At 47.8% G+C, this 21,083-nt stretch overlaps 5 protein-coding genes across 5 annotated transcripts; 2 read left to right on the forward strand and 3 right to left on the reverse strand.

Moving 5' to 3' along the window:
- Positions 1–7,839: 7,839 nt before the first annotated feature.
- On the reverse strand, positions 7,840–9,041 carry F5147DRAFT_802824 (uncharacterized protein; the record flags this gene model as incomplete). Its single annotated transcript, XM_041443312.1, has 2 exons — positions 7,840–8,331; positions 8,436–9,041. Coding segments are annotated over 2 exons (1,098 nt in total), but the record flags the coding sequence as incomplete, so codon positions are not given.
- Positions 9,042–11,520: 2,479 nt separating this feature from the next.
- Positions 11,521–13,087, reverse strand: F5147DRAFT_783158 (uncharacterized protein; the record flags this gene model as incomplete). The annotated part of the gene is made up of 2 exons (XM_041442803.1): positions 11,521–12,765; positions 12,839–13,087. 2 exons carry the CDS (start codon positions 13,085–13,087, stop codon positions 11,521–11,523), a joined length of 1,494 nt encoding a protein of 497 aa, XP_041284344.1.
- A 416-nt stretch (positions 13,088–13,503) lies between these two features.
- On the reverse strand, positions 13,504–15,763 carry F5147DRAFT_208103 (uncharacterized protein). The gene is made up of 3 exons (XM_041428592.1): positions 15,301–15,763; positions 13,985–15,227; positions 13,504–13,934 (listed from the first exon to the last, which is right to left on the reverse strand). Exons 1-2 carry the CDS (start codon positions 15,547–15,549, stop codon positions 13,986–13,988), a joined length of 1,491 nt encoding a protein of 496 aa, XP_041284345.1. The 5' UTR covers positions 15,550–15,763; the 3' UTR covers positions 13,504–13,934; position 13,985.
- Positions 15,700–17,883, forward strand: F5147DRAFT_734150 (uncharacterized protein). Its single transcript, XM_041439427.1, has 9 exons — positions 15,700–16,104; positions 16,162–16,168; positions 16,217–16,276; positions 16,328–16,514; positions 16,566–16,589; positions 16,642–16,695; positions 16,754–16,778; positions 16,833–17,146; positions 17,194–17,883. Exons 1-9 carry the CDS (start codon positions 15,978–15,980, stop codon positions 17,407–17,409), a joined length of 1,014 nt encoding a protein of 337 aa, XP_041284346.1. The 5' UTR covers positions 15,700–15,977; the 3' UTR covers positions 17,410–17,883.
- F5147DRAFT_802830 (uncharacterized protein) lies at positions 17,470–20,998 on the forward strand (the record flags this gene model as incomplete). Its single annotated transcript, XM_041443313.1, has 15 exons — positions 17,470–17,997; positions 18,055–18,221; positions 18,268–18,428; positions 18,610–18,665; positions 18,718–18,876; positions 18,930–19,051; positions 19,104–19,193; positions 19,241–19,404; positions 19,444–19,608; positions 19,664–20,085; positions 20,138–20,206; positions 20,256–20,434; positions 20,488–20,594; positions 20,650–20,911; positions 20,966–20,998. The coding sequence occupies exons 1-15, from the start codon at positions 17,901–17,903 to the stop codon at positions 20,996–20,998; spliced, it is 2,253 nt and encodes a 750-aa protein (XP_041284347.1). The 5' UTR covers positions 17,470–17,900.
- Between the last annotated feature and the right edge of the window lie 85 nt (positions 20,999–21,083).

Below are 21,083 nucleotides of genomic sequence, written 5' to 3' on the forward strand. Positions count from 1 at the left end.
TTTCGTAGCCTGATACATTTAGCGTACATACAGATTTGTTTATGATGGAAATTTTGTTTATGGTGGTTTATAATCTATGTTTTATGCTCACTGATATATCATGGTACCTGCAGGACACTCAGAGTGATATATCAGTAATGACAGACAATGATATATCGACCGCTGACGACAGACAATGATATATCGGCCACAGGACACTCAGAGTGATATATCAGTAATGAGAGACAATGATATATCGGCCGCTGACGACAGACAATGATATATCGGCCACAGGACACTCAGAGTGATACATCAGTAACGAGAGACAATGATATATCTAGCGCTGCCGTGGTCCGGTTCAGTCCGGTTCAGTGAGGGGTGAGTAAGAACCAGAAACTGAACCTGCATCCAGTCCAGGGCATGTCGTTGAACACAGAACCAAACCAATGAGAACGGTTCAGAACAGTCATGTCTGGTTCTATCAGGGTTCGAACGTGAACCGGACCAAAACATAGATCATATTTTCGAAAATAAGATGTACAGTGAAATTCTACACATCTGGAGAGGACTACTATCATGATCATCATCAGGGTCGACTGCTCGCGTGGTAGCTCGTTTTGCCTTTGGCATGTCAGCTGCACTTGATAAGGCTCATTTGCGGGCGGACGATGACACGCGACAGAGATTATTGGTGTCACGAAGATGAGCAGATGGCTTGGTTGGTCGACCAGAGCATCTAGCGCCAGCAACAAATGAGGCCGATTGCCATCCGGAATTCAAGAGGACGGAGAATGCATGAGGCTGGCTGCATACCAGATGGAGGTAGTGGGATGTCGTTGTCAGCATCATGGTAGAATGTGATCTCGGATGCATCCTTGAGGCTCCCGTCTGCACGACATGCAGATGAGTTACATTCAGTCATTGTAGAACAATAACGAAAAATATCACCAAGTTACAATTGAAACTCGCTGTATTTAGCATTAGTAAGGCGAACAGCAGAACTTGTCTTCGCATCCGAAAAGATACTAACAACATGAGGTTCGGAACCGTTCAGAACAGGTTCAGAACCGATGAAGAACCATCCCAGACAACACAGACCGAGAACCATACTTCAGTTCGGTTAGGTTTGATGGTGTCGCGGTGGACCGGACTGTCTAGAACCAGACCGTTGGTCGGGTTCGAACCACGGTTCTGGACCGGACCACGGCAGCACTAGATATACTGTAGAGATACGACACTAGGTTCGTCACGTGCAGCCCGTGACGATGTCACGCTTAGTCTTACAGGTTCGAATGTCCAGGTGACCTGTGACCTTACCCAAATAGATTCGCCTGCGGATCGTAGTGCTTCGCCGCTCGCAACGCTGTTTGCAACCATCTGACATGCTGCTTCGTGATTCAAGCAACTTGCTTCAGTCTGTCATGGATTCGCCTCGCATAGCGCTGACTGGTAACGAGTGGAATTGGAGACTCTGTGGTCTTAAAGCCTGCCAGGTGAGTCTACTAGTATGATCCGTTTTCAAGCGCCCATCATGCCATCGCAAACTGATATGTTTGTTGCTTCAGAGTGGCTCTCATGTGGTCGTGTTTTTGACCAGAGCAAACTGCCGCCTTCTGTTCAACATGAGATCACACGATTACTCAGGATCCCAACTCCAATGCAACCAACCATCCCATCTCGGACTCTGCCTGTCGCGCAGCTACTCGACATCAGTCTTTGCGCATCGCTGGACTGTGATCTTAGCCCAGACACCATCATTTTCTCAACAAACCCCCCTCTCCTCAGCCTTCCCAACGATTTCACGACATGGTCAATTCCCCCGCTCCATTGCGTCACTCAGCTCCTCGATCAGTTCAGTCAGGCTTGGTTTAATGGTCACACTTCAATCATCCATCCACTTTCCCCAACATTTCACCTTCCGTTCTGGGTTCTTTCATACTGGAGGGACATGTCATGTGCCCTGGAGGCTCGTCTCGCCTGGATATCGGCCCATGATTGGGTTCTTCAGAGGCTTGAGGATGAAGAGGACACGGGTCATGGTGCTTCTGAGTCAGTAGTTGTAGACGAGGTTCTAGATTCGCTCGAGCGTTTGCCATGGGATGTTGACTTGAAGGGGTTTGGTGCTCAGACCAATCTTCGCACACCAGAGCTTCTCCCTCTGCTCGCTGACACGATGGTCAATGGTCGTGTACTTGATGCTCTTATTGCCGCTATCAATGATCGTGCGGATGAACACAATGATACTGCTGTCGAGACGCTTGATTTTTCAAATATATTGTTCCTTGGCGACACGCGGTGGTCAAAGTATCATTTCGACAAAGCCTTTACTCGGCTGCATTACCTCGGAGACTCGCTTCACGATGGCACCATACAGCGCGTCATTTTCCCTGTCAATATTGCCAATGTCCATTGGGCCATCGTTAGCGTTGATGCTAGCACACAGATGATCTTGTACGGTGACTCACTTGGATGGTCCATGCCTAGTTCATATGTTGATGCTATCCGCCGCTGGTTGAAAAACCACGGATTCGCACCATTTGACAAAGGATCCTTGTCTCATGGGGAGCAGACAGACTCCTTTTCATGTGCAATCGCAGCTCTCAATACCATCAAGCACGCTGTCTTCAACCACCACCCGCTGTTTACCAATGACTCGAAATATTGTCTTCGCATGGAGGAGTTTTTGATGTTGACAAAGAGCCACTTCGAGGTTCGTTTTTACTGTGTTTTTACCACTCAAAAAACTCATTTCCTCGTAACAGTCTGAGGAGTTACTTTCTGAGTCTTCGGAGAGCTCTTTCGCAGATGACACTAGTGATTTCAGCATCGAATTTTCATCTTATCCTCCATCATATCCCAGTCCGGTACCAGCAACAAGCCCCTCCCCTCCGCCGACAACATCTAGCTCAGAACGTGTTTCCTTGAATCTTAGGGTTCGCGAAGAGGACAAATCTGTTGGTTTGTTCAAGTACTTTCCAACTACGACGCGCGAGGAGCATCTCAAATCGGCATGGACTCCTTTCTCTTGGGAGCTAGAGAGTCGTGAGCGGGATGCCCATAGGGTTCGTGTTGAAGGAGTAGAAAGAGATATACGCCGACGTGAGGGAAATAGGGAACGGAAACAAATCCAACGTGCCCGTGAAAAGGCTGTGAAGAAGGCCACTACAAATCACACATCCGACATCACTCCTGCCCTCCCAATGACAGATCTTGCCGAGGTGTCTCGCCCATATCGCGAGATTCGAAGAGATGCGAGGGCGCATAAACCTAGTGTTCAACCTGGACGCAAAAGGAAGCATGAGGACACTGTTGCAGTTCGTGTCAACTGGCAACACCCCTTGTTATGGGCTACTATTGCTGAAGCTGCTGTTCGAGTTGGGATTGGCATGTCCCCCATAGAGATTGTGTGCAATCTTCAGCAGAGGGACTTAGCACGATTCCGGACATTGACTCCGCAGGTAGTTGGAACATGGATTGACCGCTCTGGTGACAAAGCTGTTTGGAGTGCGGCAACTCTTGCTCGTGTTCAGCGACGCAGCCTGCCCATGTACCAAAACACACGGAAACACATTCTATCCTCCTATCCCAACGTGGTCAAATTGATCATCAACGACCTTCAGTCTCTCCGTCAAGTTGGTGTTGCATTGGACACTCTCCACTGCCGTGGTATCATCCTTGCACGCCTGCAACACTCCGTTCCTGATATTTTTGGGCATGTCGCCAAGGACGGTTCTCGCTTCCGCTGCACGGAGAGTTGGGTGAAGGTGTTACGACAAGCGGTCGTGTGCGACTAGGATGATCTAAACAGCGACAACCACGACAGTGGTACCGAGTGCTGAGAGTCGTCGGCCTTTACAGACAAGCAAAGGTTGCGTACTCGAACGTAGCTCGTGGTGGTTAACGAGGGGTTACGCCGAGATGATAGCGGTTTACAGACAGTGAGAGGCGTCACTGAAGGTACGAGTCGATGTCGAGCAAGTGGCTTTAGCGGGACAAGGAGTTCAAGGGTAAACCTAGTTGATTAGACTAGCTTCTGGGGTGTACCTAGTAAGATTAAAGTAAGGAGCATCTACTTTAATCTACGACCTTATATAAGGCTACTCTATCGTATCTAAGCTCAGCTCGAAGCTGGGTTCTAATCTGCTTATCTACATGAGTCAGAGATAGCGTCCATGAGGCGGGCTTCTATCGTAGATAGCGTCCATGCGGTACGCTTCCATCAGAGATAGGATCCACGTGGTATCCTTCTATCAGTTATCTAAGGCAACACGATGCTTGCCTTCTATCTTCTATCTGTCCATGAGGCAGCACGAGGCTTGCCTTCTATCTTGATAACATTAATAGGTCTTCTAGACCTATGTCGTCATGTGTCGTCACGTGCGGTCCAGACCGCTTATCTAAGCCGGCAGTTGCCGCTTATCGTCTCTCATCTATCATCATCTATCGTCGTCTATGGAGCTGGTGAGACTCCGGTGTCGTCTATCGTCTATAGCCGTGCGGGTGGCAGAGGGCTGTCTGCCGGCGGGGGACTCGTGCCATGTTACTGTAACAGAAGGAGTTTCTTGTTGAGCATCTCAATTGGAGCTTCCGCAGGGCAACACGTGCAGCTCAAAAAACGCCACCAAATGTTGAGCAGCTTCTCCTCGATCAGTTCCTCCGTTTAACACTCACAATTCGTGACTGCGCAATCTTCGATGCTGCATTTGTCGTCAATATTGACCAGACGAATATTGTCTATCAGCCAGCAAACACCTCAACGTTTGAAACAATTGGCTCGAAGCAAGTCTCCGTGATCGGGCAGGAAGAAAAACGAGCGTTCACCGTCGTCAATGGAATATCTGCCAGAGGTCATGCCCTCCCCTTGCAACTGATCTACGAGGGGAAAACTTCACGCTCTATTCCTTCAAAGTCTACTCCGCAATACAAGGAAGCGATGGAACTCAAGTTCAAAATCTCATACTCAAGTACGCACACTTACTGGTCAACATTTCCCCTCATGTGCGAGTACGTTAATGACATTCTGGTGCCTTACTGGGAGGAGCAGAAAGTGTTACTCAATGCACCGGCTGACCAGGAGTGTATTTTGCACCTCGACGTGTGGAGTGTGCACAGATCAATTCAATTTCGCACGTGGATGGATATGACCTACCCTTGGATCAAATACCGTTTTGTCCCTGGGGGCTGCACTGGTGTTGGTCAGCCATGTGACGTCGGTATTCAACGACCATTCAAACTTGCAGTCAAACAGACACAGCATGCTGATATAGTCAACGAGTCTCTTGTTCGACTCGCCCAAGACAAGTCTGTGTCACTCATCAGACTTGACACAACAATTGGCACCCTTCGTGATCGGTCATTGCAGTGGGTTATAAATGGATATCACGCTATAAACAAGCCTGAGCTTGTAAAGCAGGTTTGTTTCTCATTTTCTCGCACTGTCGAATCTTGATGCACGGAGCTAAATCATGTTTTCAAGGCATTTTTCATGTGTAAGGCCGGGGAGAATTTCAATCTCTCATTCGCGAGCCTCGCAAGTCGAGAGGCATTGCAATATTTACGTGATGTTCAGAAGAATGATCCAGCTGGATGGACGAGGATTGCTACTGCTCAGTACAAGACTGTCAGCGTTGACCAGGCAACAAACTCCGAGTCAGAGAACGAGGCCACTGATACTACCGGAGCCGAATCCCCCTTCGACGATGCTAGCGAGCATGACCTCGATGCTGTTACAGGGATCTGTAACACCTGCTAGAGCCCCAGCTCTCCCTACACCTGCCCCCGCTCTGCTAGACTCCCCGCGCGGCGGTGCGCCGCCTGCGCCTAGAACAACAGCGGTCTGGACCGCTATGACCCCGCCTCATGGCGCTATGACCCCGCCTGATGCTATGACCCCGCCCCTGGCCTAGACGGCCTTGTACCTGTTCCATGGAGGCTGTACGCCTCATGGTCACCCTAGATCAGCGCATGTATACAGCATGTCGCTTCATGAAGATCCGGAGCGCCCTTGGCGCCTCATGTATGAAGACCCGGAGCGCTTGGCGCTTCTTGTACCTATGCGCAGCTGCACTTGGTGCTGCATGCTTGATCAGAGGTTAAGCCTCATGTACCTTATCTAACCTCATGTCTGGTTATCTTAGATGTACGATATACTATAGATTACAGACTGAGCTTGAACACCTACATACACTATGTATAAGTAGGTACATTGTTGTAGATTATACCTCACTTTAATCTACTAGGTTCTACCAAGAACTTGCTCATCTAAGCTTAACTGCTTCCTTGTGTGAGACCGCACTTCATCGTCGTCCCCGTACGACTTTGCACGTATCCGCTAGCCCTGCATCTCGACGAGCGCCGTCTTACCGAGATCGCCGGAGGAATCCTTGACGTTCCGTCAAGGCTAGACCACGCTCAGCTTCAGTAGACTCACTCGAGTCGTCGCTGAGAAGACCTATCCTAGTTCGCACACGCCGACCTACAGTCGACGTAACAGATGCCAGTGACGTGCCAATGGATGCACTCCTTGATCATATGGCTTCCGGGGGTGAACACGTCCGTTCTGACTGCCGTATCGATGCAGATGGCGGACTTCTGTGTTCAAACCACTCCGAAGTCTATGATGTGGGTGACATTACTGCCAAAGATGTGGAGAGTGGCTCGAATAGTGTTCCGAAGGTTGATTACGGGCGTGGAAAGCGTAGACGCATCGCAAATTCGATGTATGATGATTTCTGGTCCCATTAGCGCATAACCTATGTTTTTTTTCCCATATGTCACAAATTAGCTTCATCCCACCAAAAATTCATGTGACAGTCACACCAAATAGATTCGATTCGTTAAGGGCTGTGACCTGTGACGAACCTAGTGTCGTATCTCTACAGTATCGGCCACTGATGATAGACAACGATATATCAGCCTCTGACAGACAATGATATGGGCTGATACATCGCTAGCAGGATGATACATCACTTGCTAGCAGGATGATATATAACCCTAACGCAGGACAACTAATACATCACTGTGTAGGGATTGAAGGTGTGGATGTATCACGTACCTTCTACAATCACAGTATATGATACATTATACTGCCAGGAACTTCTGGGGGGTGTTGGGCCTCGAAGAGGATGATGTAGAGGGAACGATAGGTACTTGTAAGGATGTAGACGTAATGTTAGTAGTAGGAATAGACGAAGCGTTGGAGGAGGAGGAAGAGGTGGTTACGGGAGTACTGGTTGGTAGACGATTAGCGGGAACGTTAGCGAAAGAAGGGGGAACAACAAGAAGAGATTCGTCGTTCTCAACATTGGTGTCGCCTTGGTTGCGACGCGTTTGGCGCGCTTGATTGCGTGTGGTGATACTTGTGTTCTCGGCGATAATTTGATCGCGAGAAAGAGATCTACCGATAGGGGGATTAGAGTTAACCATGGTGGTGAAGTATTGTAAGATTGAGAGTAGTGGTAACGAAGCGAAAAAATTGACTAAAAATCAGAGCCGAGTACCAGAAGGTGGTGGTGCGAGGCGAAAAGATTCGAGAAATGTTTGGACAGAAGCACGCACTTATCTATGTCTTAGCGCACGGGCCTGCTGCTATGAAAGTGCGGGAAGTGTCAAAGGATTTTCACGTGCGGCTTACAAAGCCCTAGATCAACGTGGTGTGCTCGCGAGCTCGCATGCTCGTTGATCGTCCAATGTTCCATATATATATATAAAATGAGTACAGCTGGATGAACTCAGAGACATGTCGTGCTTATTCCTGGCGCGACTTCCTCATTCTAAACATGGAATTAATATCTGACAGTAATAATTCTGAACAAGAGCATACCCTAACTCAGGGCTAGCGCTGCTTCTGTGATGCAGTGGTCAGGCCTCAGGCGCCGAGGACGGTTTGTTTCTAAGCATATCGAGATGCTTGTTGACGTCGTGCCACAATCGTGGGACACCGCACATAACTCGGTTGACGGCAGGAAGCATGGAGTAAATGATGCGAGCAACAGTTTCAACATTCACGGCTTCAAGCCCACACGAGTCCACGGTCAGATATCTCAGGGAAGTATGTTGGAACGACTCGACTTCAGGCTCGATATCGATATTCCGAGCGTCGACCAATACTTGCAGGTCTTGCAACTGCGGACATAAACGAAGCGCCGCGAACAACCCGCGAAATGTAACGGTAGCTGGAGAAGAATCCCAATTCACCAACGATAGGGAGTGAATATGCGGCCAATTTGTCATGGCCTCAAAAAAAAGGTCATCGTCGAAGTAGATGGGGCGATGAAAATATAGCTTCAGCGTTCGCAGTTCCTTGAAGCAGAAAAACTGTCTGACTGCCATCAACGAGTCGCTTGTGTGTTCCTGAATTGTATCGTAGAAAAAATGTCGATGTGTTCAAGGGTCTGGGATGCTTTACACAGTGACAGTGCACGGAAAAGCTGCTCAGCCTCTGCCCAAGGTAAAACATGGACACGCATCTCGAACTCCTTGAACGAAGGGAATTTGAAATGTTGTATGATTGCGACAGCGGATGCGGCTTCTATTCCACCTGAGAGCGAAAGAGTCGTGAGGTGAAGGAAAGTTGCAAAATCGAGATTGTCCAAGGGGTAATGAACATTAATCATGCGTAATGTGTAAATCTTCACCTCGAGAAGGGTGGGGATGGTAGAAAGGTGCATCCATGCTGCCGAGTCGAATGGCGGACATTGCAGATGTCTGAGCCTCTTGCATGAACGAAGGGTTTCAGAGAGTCGCACCCCGCTGCTACCCCCATGGACGATAAACTCCTCCATATCAGGACAGCGTGGCCCAATATATTTCATATCTAAGTGGAGTTCCTCGGATACATAACAACGGCGCAACGTTGGGGGCAGGAAAAAGCGCAAGTCTCCTATTTCCGTGCATAGAACCAACCAGGATAACGACCGCAGATTCGGAAACACACATGTCTTGATGGGAAGGGTCGTAAGAAGGTGAAAATAATTGCTGGTTGATAGTATGGTTATATTGCGCACACGAGCGGAATGGCGCAAAAACTGATGGAACTCGTGCTCGACTAATGGGTCAACGTCCTTGGACCAATTACGGTAATACTGTATTTAGATGCTCGATCAGCGAACGAACGAACGAACACAGAATGATGAGGTTGCTTTCAATACTCAGCACTGACCACGGACTCGGAATCATATATCACTGAATGTAGCCTCGTGACACAGCCTAACAGTGGTCTTAACCCATGTATGTTAGACCAAAGCAAATCCATTGCAAGCTCGTGAAAGGCTCTGCATGTCAAGGCGAGCGATGCAAGGGATTTTTGTGTCAATGATTTCAATTGAGGCCCGACCAATATTTCTGAAATCGGGGGTTGATTCAAATTGTCGAATATCTGCAGGAGTAATTCTGAGACTAGCAAAGCACGATGCATCGATGGAGGAGGTGTATGGCAGGATGCTTGAAGACTAGCGGAGATTTGAATCTCAACTTGCCTCCTATTTTAACCCTTTGTATTGTCGTCACTCAGTGGGTCTTTCTGGTCAGGTTTTTTCATGCCATGTTGTGTTTTGGAATTTCATTGCCAGCCATAAGTTCTCACAGTTGATTCGCGCACGCTTGACCAGTATTGTGGCTATCCATTCATACCGCAATGTCTCTTCTGTAACATCGCAAATTGTCATTCGGTGTCCAACCCTGTGCTTGATATTCCCATTGACACCCGCGCATCTCACTTCTTCTCACCATGATTAACACTGTCTATTCGAACAAGACCATGAGCCGAAAGTCTGGTATCTACTCAGTCTTTTCGTGGGGTCAGTGCAGATTTCGCTGTACATCTTAGTACCAAAGGTCTGTCTGCTCCTGTCGTCCCTGCCCAGCACCATGTTACATCATCCCCTGATCTCCTTGTTGCCCACCGTGTATCCAGTCATACCCACCACCTTCTCGCAGGCCACAGTATCATACGCACACTTTTCATTGCATCCTACCTTTTTCAGCGCCTGCCACCACATCAATCTAGTATGATTTCCCCCTTCTGTTAGTCTGGATAATTTAGTGTTACTCACAAACTGACTGGCTCAGCCCGTCTGGCAGTCTTTTAAACGGTGGCAATGGCGGCTCTCTCGTGTAAGTCAGTGTTCGTTTGCCATATTTCACACTTACGCCAGCGTTTTTTTAGTTTAGTTTCATTCCTTCAGTCTCGTCGAACCTAATGTGACCCCCATCCCATTCCCGCGATACCATATATTCCTGTGGCACCATCGGCACTAACTACTATTACTGCCATCGCAAGTGTGACTCCTGCGCCCTCCACTGTCAATGCAAAATCAAAACCAAAGCCTCGTCTGGTCAAAGCAAAGACTCCCGCAGTGCCGAAAGATCTGAATGTACCAAAGGCAATGCGCATTCAGAAGACAATCAATGCATAGTATGTGTATATTCTTAAGTCGAGATTAGTTAGGGTCGCGCAACTGGTTCCAAATCTGTTGATTGTGCGAAAGGAGAAGGTCTCATTCGAGATATGCTGTTTTCAGCTTCCATGACCCCATCGCTGTTCTCTGCTGATGCTACTCAATTATTACGTCTGGTTCGCGATCATGGCCTCAAAATCGAATCATCACGAGAAGAAATGAAGATCAAGCTTTTGCAACATCTGCTGTCTGGAGTTTGTATTCACGCGGGAGCTGGACCAAGTGGTCCCAAGGGATTTCTCAAGCATTTTTGGGTGTTCCTTCTCTGCTTGGTTATGTAGTTCAAGAGGTGTCGGTTTCTCTATCATCGACATTATCTGTTGCGTCTCTTAAATATATTGTCTGTGCTGTGGGAGAAGAAACTACTGATTTCATGACGATTTGTTGCAATCATCGCCTTTTTCGCATCCATAATATTCAGTATTTGACGGACGTGTTTTGAGAAAGGAAACTATGAAGGTAGCGGGCTTTGCCACGCATGTGGCCTTAGGCGACTTATATTAGCAATGATGGCCATGGGGAGAGTAGTATTGAATACAGAGATGAGTGAACGAAGTAGAGAGACAACTGCACTGCAGAGAGGTAATGGGGAGAGTACTAGAAACGAGGTAAGGGCTTTGTGAAACGAATCAGACGAGGTTTCATCAGATATTGATTCGGTTTGTGTGTGGAAGGTCTGGTTTTTGTTGCGCCAGCAGCAGGAGAGGCGCGGGTCTGGACCGAGTAGCGTCAGTGAACCGACGAGTCCTTGATATCGTAGGCATGTGAATTGTAAACAGGCAGAATCCTGTCAGGTGTATGCAAGAATGAGTATGTAATGACCCCTAGTTCTGTAACGCTAGGTCAATCCTTTTGAATACCAGGTTACGGTGGCTTGGTTGAAGTATTTGATACAGATCGTACAGATGACTCAGAAATTGCATAAAGTACAAATGTTCCATATATCCAAAAGAAAGAAAGAAGAAAGAAAGAAAGTACAGCTGGATGAGCCCAGAGACACATCTTCCTTATTCCCGGCGCGAATTCCTCATTCTAAACACGAAATTAATATCTGACTAGTAATAATTCCGAACAAGAGCGTACCCTAACTCAGGGCTAGCGCTGCTTCTGTGATGCAGGGTTCAGGCGCCGAGTACGGTTTGTTTCTAAGCATATCGAGATGCTTGTTGACGTCGTACCACAATTGTGGGACGCCGCCATTTGAACACACAACTTGGCTGACGGCGGGAAGCATGTAGTAAATGATGCGAGCAACAGCTTCAACATTCACGGTTTCGAGCTCACGCGAGTCTATGATCAGATTGTTCAGGGAAGTATGTTGGAATGACTCGACTTCAGGCTCGATATCGATATTTCGGGCGTCGATCGATACTTGCAGGTCTTGCAACTGCGGACATAGACGAAGCGCCGCGAACAGCCCGCGAAATGTAAGGGTAGCTGGAGAAGGATACCAGTTCATCAATTGGAAGGAGTGAATATGCGGCCAAGTTGTCATGGCTTCAAAAAGAAGGTCATCGTCGAGGTAGATGGGGTAATGAACAGATAGCCCCAGCGTTCGCAGTTCCTTGAAGCAAAGAAACTGCTTGACTGCCGTCAACGAGTCGCTTGTGTGCTCCTGGGTTCTATTGCGGGAAGAAATTTTGATGCTTTCAAGGGTCTGGGAGGCTTTGCACAGTGACAGTGCACGGAAAAGCTGCTCAGCCTCTGCCCAAGGTAAAACACGGACATGCATTTCGAACTCCTTTAGCGAAGGGAATTTGGAATGTTGTATGATCGCGACAGCGGATGCCACTTCTATTCCACAGAGCGAAAGAGACGTGAGGCGAAGGAAAGTTGCAAAATTGAGATTGTCCAAGGGGTAATGAATTGTGCGTGGTGTGGAAATCTTCACCTCGAGAAGGGTGGGGATGGTAGAAAGGTGCATCCATGCTGCTGAGTCGAACGGCGGACATTGCAGACGTCTGAGCCTCTTGCATGAACGAAGGGTTTCAGAGAGTTGCGCCATGTCGCTATCCTCATGGACGGTAAACTCCTCCATATCAGGACAGCGTGCCCCAATATATTTCATATCTAATGGGACTTCCGATACAGAACAACAGCGCAAGGTTGGTGGCAGGAAAAAGCGCAAGTCTCCTATTTCCGTGCGTTGAACCAACCAGGATAACGACCGCAGATTCGGAAATACACGTGTCTCGATGGGAAGGGCCGTAAGAAGGCGAAAATAATTGCTGGCTGATATGATTAGATGGCGCACACGAGCGGAATGGCGCAAAAACTGATGGAATTCGTGCTCGGCTAATGGGTCAGCGTAGTACTGGGACCAGGAATACTGTATTTAGATGCTCAATCAGCGAACGAACGATCAGAGAACGATAAGGTTGCTTTCAATACTCGGCACTGACCTTGGACTCAGGATCATATATCACTGGATGTAGCCTCGTCACACAGCCTAACAGTGGTCTTAACCCATGCATGTTAGACCAAAGAAAATCCATCGCAAGCTCGTGAAAGGTTGTGCATGTCAAGGCGAGCGATGCAAGCGATTTGCGTGTTGATGATGGAGACCAGCCAAAGATTTCTGAACCCGGGGGTTTACTCAAATTGATGAGTATCTGCACGAGGATTTCTGAGACTAGCAAAGCACGATGCATCATCGATGGAGGAGGTGGGAGGTGTATATAGCAGTTGTACGTATACCTTCGATGCTTCTACTTATTTGATTTGTCGTAACTCAACTTGGTGGAGACCCGCCGAGATAACGGCGGGAAACACTGAAAGAATCGAACCGGAAATAATATGACAAAACCGTGGATTTTAAGAGCGTGATACAAAAGAGCAGTGGTAGTAGGTAAGAGACCCGAGTCTAGGGTCTTCGAGACATGACATTGATATAAGTGATCCGAAAGGTCACGTGGTGTGTTATGTAAGTATCAGGTAAGCAGCGAGCTTACACTTGGGGCGCGATTGGCCACGGATGGCAACCTCCTATTTTACATCCTTTGTATTGTCGCTCGATCAAGAAGCCTGATGGTGGGGAGAGTCAAATGAATGAAGTAGAGAGTCTACTGCAGAGAGGTAATAGCGAGAGTACTAGAAACGAGGTAAGGGCTTTGTGAAACGAATCAGACGAGATATTGATTCGGTTTGTGTGTGGGAAGGTCTGGTTTTTGCTGCGCCAGCGCAGGGTCTGGACCGAGTACTAAGTACTAAGTACTAATCAGTGAACCGATGAGTCCTTGATATTGTAACCGTGTGAATTGTAAACGGGTAGAATCCTGTATGCAAGAATGAGTTATATCATTACCCCCCTAGTTCTGTAACGCTAGGTCAATCCTTTTGAATACCAGGTTACGGTGGCTTGGCTGAAGTATTTGATACAGATCGTACAGATGACTTGAAAATTGCATAAAGTACAGATGTTTCCATATATCAAAAAATGAGTACAGCTGGATGAGCCCAGAGACATGTTTTGCATATTCCCGGCACGTCTTCCTCATTCTAAACATGAAATTAATATCTAACAGTAAAATTTTTGAACAAGAGCGTACCCTAACTCAGAGCTAGCACTGCTTCTGTGATGTAGGGGTCAGGCGCCGAGTACGTTTTGTTTCTAAGCATATCGAGATGCTTGTTGACGTTGTACCACAATCGTGGGATGCCGCCATTCGAACACATAACTTGGTTGATGGCAGGAAGCATGGAGTAGATGATGCGAGCAACAGCTTCGACATTCACGCCTTCGAGCTCACACGAGTCTACGGTCAGATTTTTTAGGGAAGTATGTTGGAATGACTCGACTTCAGGCTCTATATCGATATTCCGAACATCGACCGATACTTGCAGGTCTTGCAACTGCGGAGATAGACGAAGGGCCGCGAACAACCCGCGAAATGTAAGGGTAGCTGGAGAAGGACGCCAGTTCACCAACGATAGGGAGTGAATATGCGGCCAAGTTGTCATGGCTTCAAAAAGAAGGTCATCGTCGAGGTAGATGGGGTAATGAACGGATAGCCCCAGCGTTCGCAGTTCCTTGAAGCAAAGAAACTGTCTGACTGCTGTCAACGAGTCGCTTGTGTGCTCCTGAGTTCTATTGCGGGAAGAAATTTTGATGCTTTCAAGGGTCTGGGAGGCTTTGCACAGTGACAGTGCACGGAAAAGCTGCTCAGCCTCTGCCCAAGGTAAAACACGGACATGCATTTCGAACTCCTTTAGCGAAGGGAATTTGGAACGTTGTATGATCGCGACAGCGGATGCCACTTCTATTCCACAGAGCGAAAGAGACGTGAGGCGAAGGAAAGTTGCAAAATTGAGATTGTCCAAGGGGTAATGAATCGTGCGTGATGTGAAAATATTCACATCGAGAAGGGTGGGGATGGTAGAAAGGTGCATCCATGCTGCTGAGTCGAACGGCGGACATTGCAGACGTCTGAGCCTCTTGCATGAACGAAGGGTTTCAGAGAGTAGCGCCCTGTCGGTATCCTCATGGACGGTAAACTCCTGCACATCAGGACAGCGTGCCCCGATATATTTCATATCTAATTGGAGTTCCGATACAAAACAACGGCGCAACGTTGGGGGCAGGAAAAAGCGCAAGTCTCCTATTTCCGTGCGTTGAACCAACCAGGATAACGACCGCAGATTCGGAAATACACGTGTCTCGATGGGGAGGGCCGTAAGAAGGTGAAAATAATTGGTGGCTGATATGGTTATATTCCGCACACGAGCGGAATGGCGCAAAAACTGATGGAACTCGTGCTCGACTAATGGATCAGCGTACTGGGACCAGGAATACTGTATTTAGATGCTCAATCAGCGAACGAACGAACAGAGAACGATAAGGTTGCTTTCAATACTCGGCACTGACCTTGGACTTGGGATCATATATGACTGAATGTAGCCTGGTCACACAACCTAACAGTGGTCTTAACCCAGGTATGTTAGACCAAAGCAAGTCCATCGCAAGTTCGTGAAAGGTTGTGCATGTCAAGGCGAGCGATGCAAGGGATTTTCGTGTCGGTGACTGAGGCCAGTCTAATGTTTCTGAAATCGGGGGTTGATTCAAATTGATGAATATCTGCACGAGGATTTCTGAGACTAGCAACGCACGATGCATCGATGGAGGTGTATAGCAGTTACCTTGGATGCTTCTACTTATTTGATTTGTCGTAAGGCTAGCGGAGATTTGAATCTCAACTTGGGCCGCGATCGGCCGTGTATACGTTATGAACCTCCTATTTTACCAATTTAGCATCCTTTGTATTGTCGCTCGATCAAGAAGCCATGATGAATTGATGGTGGAGAGAGTGAAATGAATGAAGTAGAGAGTCTACTGCAGAGAGTTACATAATAGCGAGAGTACTAGAAACGAGGTTAGTGTGTGGGAAGGTCACTAGTAGGCCAGTGCAGGAGAGGCACGGGTGTCTGGACCGAGTACGTGATCCAGAAAGCACGGCTTGATCAAAGAGAAGAGACAGACCTTCACCGAGAGGGGATGAGCGCAGAGGACAGAACGGGGGCCTCACCCTGGACGTGTGCTCGACTATGATCGAAGCAGCTTACAAAGGTTGTATTTCACGTGTCCATGTCATCCACTCTGCGCTCATCAACTCACCTATGGCCATCAATCGCATGTTCATAACCGCAGCTTTGTTAGAGTCTATTCTCTATGGTATGCTTCCTTTTTCTGCGCACCGTACAGATTTAGTGCTGATAATACACCTGACAGGGGTCAAGTAAGTTCGCAGTGGACAGGCTTGCACTATCCTTATTTTCATCAACAGCTGCGTGCTTTTTGGCGTATGTATGTATGCCCTGTTGAGTGCCCCCAAACAGCTGCATTGGTTCGTATCATCACTTGTTAAATCATTCCCCAGCATTCACCATTGGATCAGGATCTTGAATACTCTTTTATGCGTTTTCCACATTTCAATCGCCACAGCACACAACATCCTCTCCCTTCTTATCTTTCTCGAGGCCTTTACAAATCCTGCTATAGTATCCATTCCAGGCGGTACTATCATATACTTGTTCAAGAGCACTCCTTTCACGGAGACGATGGCGGGATTGTTTCTTCTCAACGTGCATATCATATTTTGGTCGTAAATCCCCTCTCATCGTTACTTTTTTCAGGGCTTCGCTCTAAATTTACTGCTAGTGAGTAACTACTGGCGTGTCGAGGTGTCCAACCTAACACATCCAACAACAGATCTGGAGGCTTTATGTGGTTTGGAATTGCAGGTGGATCCTTGCTTTTGTCTTGGTAAGATATCTGATTTCATCTTACTCGTGGTTCTTTTGACGAGCGGCGGTACCGCTAGCTAATTCTGGAAGCTGCACAATTCGGTAGGCTGGTTAGCTGTCGGATCAACCACTCACAATACTCATTACCCCTGTTAGCAACTGGTGTCGCAAACTTGGTCATGCTCATAACCAATCGCATCTTCTCGAATACTGCCATAGCTTTGGGGAATACTAGTTGCGCATGCGATCTTGCTCTTACTATCAGTGTCACGTCCGGAATCGCATATCGTCTTTGGCTCGCGAGCCGAGATGTATCTGGTCTAACCAGTCACAATTTCTACAAAACTGCCATATATACTGTCATCGGGTCCGGTGCGATCTATACCAGTAGCATCGTGGTCGTGTGCGCTCTGTACCAGTCCAAAAGCAATGCTTTTAGCGTGGCAATTAATGTTGCTACCCAGATTTCTGTGCGCACTTTATGCTGCTTCATCTTTTTAGTCTCACATTCTTTTAGACTTTGACACCACTTCTTATCATCGCCAGTGTTAGCTTTGGCCTGATGCACAGTGCATATCATGAGCCATCGACATTTACGGAGCCCACTTTCACTCGACCAATCCAGGTTACAATCACCCAGGAGACCCGTACCCACCCTATATACACTATGGATTCTAGTACAGAATCTACTGAAAAGACTCAGAGTGTACGGGCATATCATGACGACGTATAGTGGAATTGGCTAGGAGCATCGCACGGATTCAATTTCTCCTATCGATGGAGGGAGTGTAGCCGTGCCAAAAAGCAGGGAGTTGCTGCGCTTGCGTTGGAAACTCGAGGAATCCAGGTGAAGATCATTCAGTGACTCCAGGAAGAACTAACAATCTTTGAACACACGCGACGACGTTTAGCCATACAAGTGCAGCCTTCTGCTATTCCTGGCACGCAGATTTTCCTAGGCCGGATTGGCCTTTGTGCGAGTTCCGGAAGTTTAGCGATGGGCGGAGCCATAGATCTACGGTGGCACGCTGATAAGCTTTCTGATGGGCGAGGGATTGCTATTATCCATGCTGGGATGGGCAGTAGCTGATTAAATACACTCTGGCGTTTGACACCGCAATTGGAGTACCAATGTGAATAGCTGTCACGTGATGTTGTATGAAATATTTGTGATTAGTGTTGTAATGCATCCTGCTCCTTCTGAAGAGTCCGAAAGCATCTAACATGCCTGAGATTACGATTCTCAAACGACCGAGGGATGAAGCTGTCATAACCCAGCGGATGTTCTTCAAAAAGACTGCCCGAGGAAAAGTTATCAAAGGTACGTCACGGATTCATTTCATCACGATGCTATGTATTGAAGGACGTTTCTCCTTAGTCCTACGCGAACGGTACCTTCGAGACGATATATCCTGCGGCGTCAACGGCTGTAAGGCATGCTCCGCAACAGCTCAGACCGTCCTTTCGCATTCTGGGGACACCACCCACAAAGAGTTCCCCACAGGGCACTATATCCTGCCCGATACCAATGTATTTCTTGCACAGGTATGCACACGAGTACGAGGCCGTGTACGGCGCTGATACTTTACAGATGGACTTGATCGAATCCAATTACTTCACACCACCTATCATCATCCTACAAACCGTTATGGAGGAAGTCCGTCACCGGTCGTTACCCTTGTATAGTCGCCTCAAGGCCCTCACGACAACTGACGAGCGGAAAGTATGGGTATTCTATAATGAGTTCAGGTCGTGAGTCGTTTTCATGGGTGCACCTGTTTTGCCCTGTTGCGGTTGACGATATGTTGCTTCACCTCCTGTTCTGAACCGAGCCCAGTCTTTGGTCTTAAAGTCGTGTTCCATGCTATCTTCGAATCTTGGCGTTCTCATGAAGTGTTGCAAATTTCCCTCATTACTGATATATGCGTAATAGAGAGACCGCTATCGTGCGAGAAGACGACGAGACGCCGAACGACCGGAACGACCGAGGTCGGTGAAGCTCATACTTGTATCTTTGTGTATACGAATAAAAACCCCATAGGTATCAGGAAAGCCGCAGAGTGGTACAACGCGCATCTAACACTAGCACACCCTCCGATCCGAGGTCAACCAAATGTAGCGCTACCAAAAGTTGTATTGATCACAGACGACTTTGCGAATCGCCAAAAAGCAGAAAAGGAGAAAATCCCATGTATTTCAGGTATGTATCGTCTAATATACACTTTGCCTCGCTTTCTCAAAGAAGTCGTAAAGTGCGCAATTATGTGGACGGGATGAAAAACTCGGATCAACTGCTTGATTTACTTTCGGCGACTGGCTCGGATGAGGTGGAGCCTACTAGAGCTGTTGCAGGGCGTACTGCGCTCTATGATGATGTGCGGTGAATATGGCTTTGCAGTTTCTTGACACTTATATCGCGCTTTATAGTATCTTCCTATGTCTACCCTCGTAGCGGGAGTCAAAGCTGGTCAACTCCATCAAGGCCACTTCAATGCAAATCAATATAACTACCTCGAGGTTTGTGATGAATGCTTTCCGCTCATGCCAGTGCTGATTTCTTCCAGGGTAACGTTCCTGTCCCTGCATTCACGAAACCTGTCCTTCTAGTGGGCAGGGAAAATATGAACCGAGCAGTCCAGGGCGATGTCGTGGTGGTCGAAGTATTCAACGAAAGAGAATGGAAAGCACCGACTGACGAGGTCATCGACCAGGAAGGCAAGCCATCTTAGTTAGACTGGACCAACTAAATGCTAAGTCTTCTTCTCAGCGACACTAAAAACGATGATGCAGAGGACTCAGAGGAAGAGGGCGACGACCTGATGGTGCACGAGCATGAATCCAAGGCTCTTCGCGCCGAGCATACGAAGAAGGCTCCTGCAGAAAAACAACCGACCGGTCGAGTGGTCGGCATCATTAAGCGCAACTGGAGAGCGTATGTCCCTCTCCTACTTCTATATTCAGTAGATTCACATGTTCTTTTGACACAGATATGTTTGTCACATCGACTCTACAAGTCTCACCTCAAGTAATGCTACGTCACTCGGGCTTCAAACAGTGTTTGCTACTCCAGTCTCAAGACTTCTCCCTCGCATCCGGCTACGTACGCGCCAAGCACCGTCACTTGTTGGAAACAAAATATTGGTAACAATCGACCGGTGGGAAATCACCTCTCGTTATCCAGAGGGTCACTTCGTTCGTACGCTTGGAAAGGCAGAAAGCAAAGAGGCCGAACAAGAAAGTCTCTTGTTAGAATTTGAGGTGCCTTATAGGCCCTTCGGAAAGGCGATTCTCGACTGTCTGCCTCCAGAAGGCGAGCAATGGGTTGTTCCGCCTAAGAGTGCAGCATATCCGGAATGGAGAGACCGTGCAGACCTCAGAGATCTCATCATCTGCAGTATAGATCCCCCAGGTAATGCTTATTGGATACTGCGTAAAACAGGTCTGCTGACTTTCTGGATCAGGCTGTCAGGATATTGATGACGCCTTGCATGCGCGTCGTCTGACGAATGGCAATATCGAAGCTGGCGTTCGTAAGTTTTACTTTTGCTGTTCCTAGTTTACTCTCATGATTGTCAACAGATATTGCGGATGTGTCTCACTTTGTCCACCCGGAGACTGCGATGGACAATGAGGCTGCTGCACGTGGATCTACGGTCTACCTTGTTGACAAGCGCATTGACATGTTACCTGCGCTTCTTGGCACTAACCTTTGCTCCCTCAGGCCGCATGTTGAGCGATTAGCGTTTTCGGTCATCTGGGTTAGCCAAATCCCTATGATGCGCTCACTAGTGCTTGACTGAACTTGTTATAGGAAATGACCGTAGATGCTGAAATAGTAGACGTCCGTTTCACAAAATCTGTTATCGCATCCAAAGCTGCATTCGAGTACGGAGAGGCGCAACTTCGAAAAGATGACCCGTAAGCGAGACATATCTCGACCTATTTTCTTACAAAGCTGACGATTCGAATGTAGAAAACTAAACGACAACCTCACGCAAAGCATTCGACTATTGAACTCCCTTGCGCAAAAGTTGAAAGCTAAGCGGATGGCGGCTGGCGCGCTCAATCTCGCATCACCCGAGGTCAAGATTCACCTTGACAGCTCCGAGTCATCCGATCCGGTAGATGTGGAACAAAAAGCGTTACATGAGACGAACTCTCTCGTTGAAGAATTCATGTTGCTGGCCAATACCAGCGTAGCGAAAAAGACTCAAGAATCCTTCCCACAAACATCAGTACTAAGGTATGCTTCTCTCGTCTGCTGTATACACTTTCTCAACCTTTCACAGACGGCATCTGCCGCCCCCACCTACAAACTTTGAGAAATTGCAAGATATCTTGCAAAAGCGAAAGGGGCTCAAACTCGACGTTTCCAGCTCGGCTGCATTAGCAGATTCCCTTGACAAA

This window comes from Suillus discolor (assembly GCF_016758755.1).
Source record: "Suillus discolor strain FC423 chromosome Unknown F5147scaffold_313, whole genome shotgun sequence".
In the NCBI taxonomy this organism is placed as follows: Eukaryota; Fungi; Basidiomycota; class Agaricomycetes; order Boletales; family Suillaceae; genus Suillus; species Suillus discolor.

Bases quoted from the DNA above. Each gene is read 5' to 3' on its own strand.
- F5147DRAFT_208103 (XM_041428592.1), bottom strand. From the start codon at position 15,549: ATGCATCGTGCGTTGCTAGTCTCAGAAATCCTCGTGCAGATATTCATC. The intron at 15,228-15,300 runs GTCAGTGCCGAG...ATCTAAATACAG, and splicing joins TATATGATCCCAAGTCCAAG to TATTCCTGGTCCCAGTACGC.
- F5147DRAFT_734150 (XM_041439427.1), top strand. From the start codon at position 15,978: ATGATCGAAGCAGCTTACAAAGGTTGTATTTCACGTGTCCATGTCATC. The intron at 16,277-16,327 runs GTTCGTATCATC...CCATTGGATCAG, and splicing joins GCCCCCAAACAGCTGCATTG to GATCTTGAATACTCTTTTAT. The intron at 16,515-16,565 runs GTGCATATCATA...TACTTTTTTCAG, and splicing joins CGGGATTGTTTCTTCTCAAC to GGCTTCGCTCTAAATTTACT.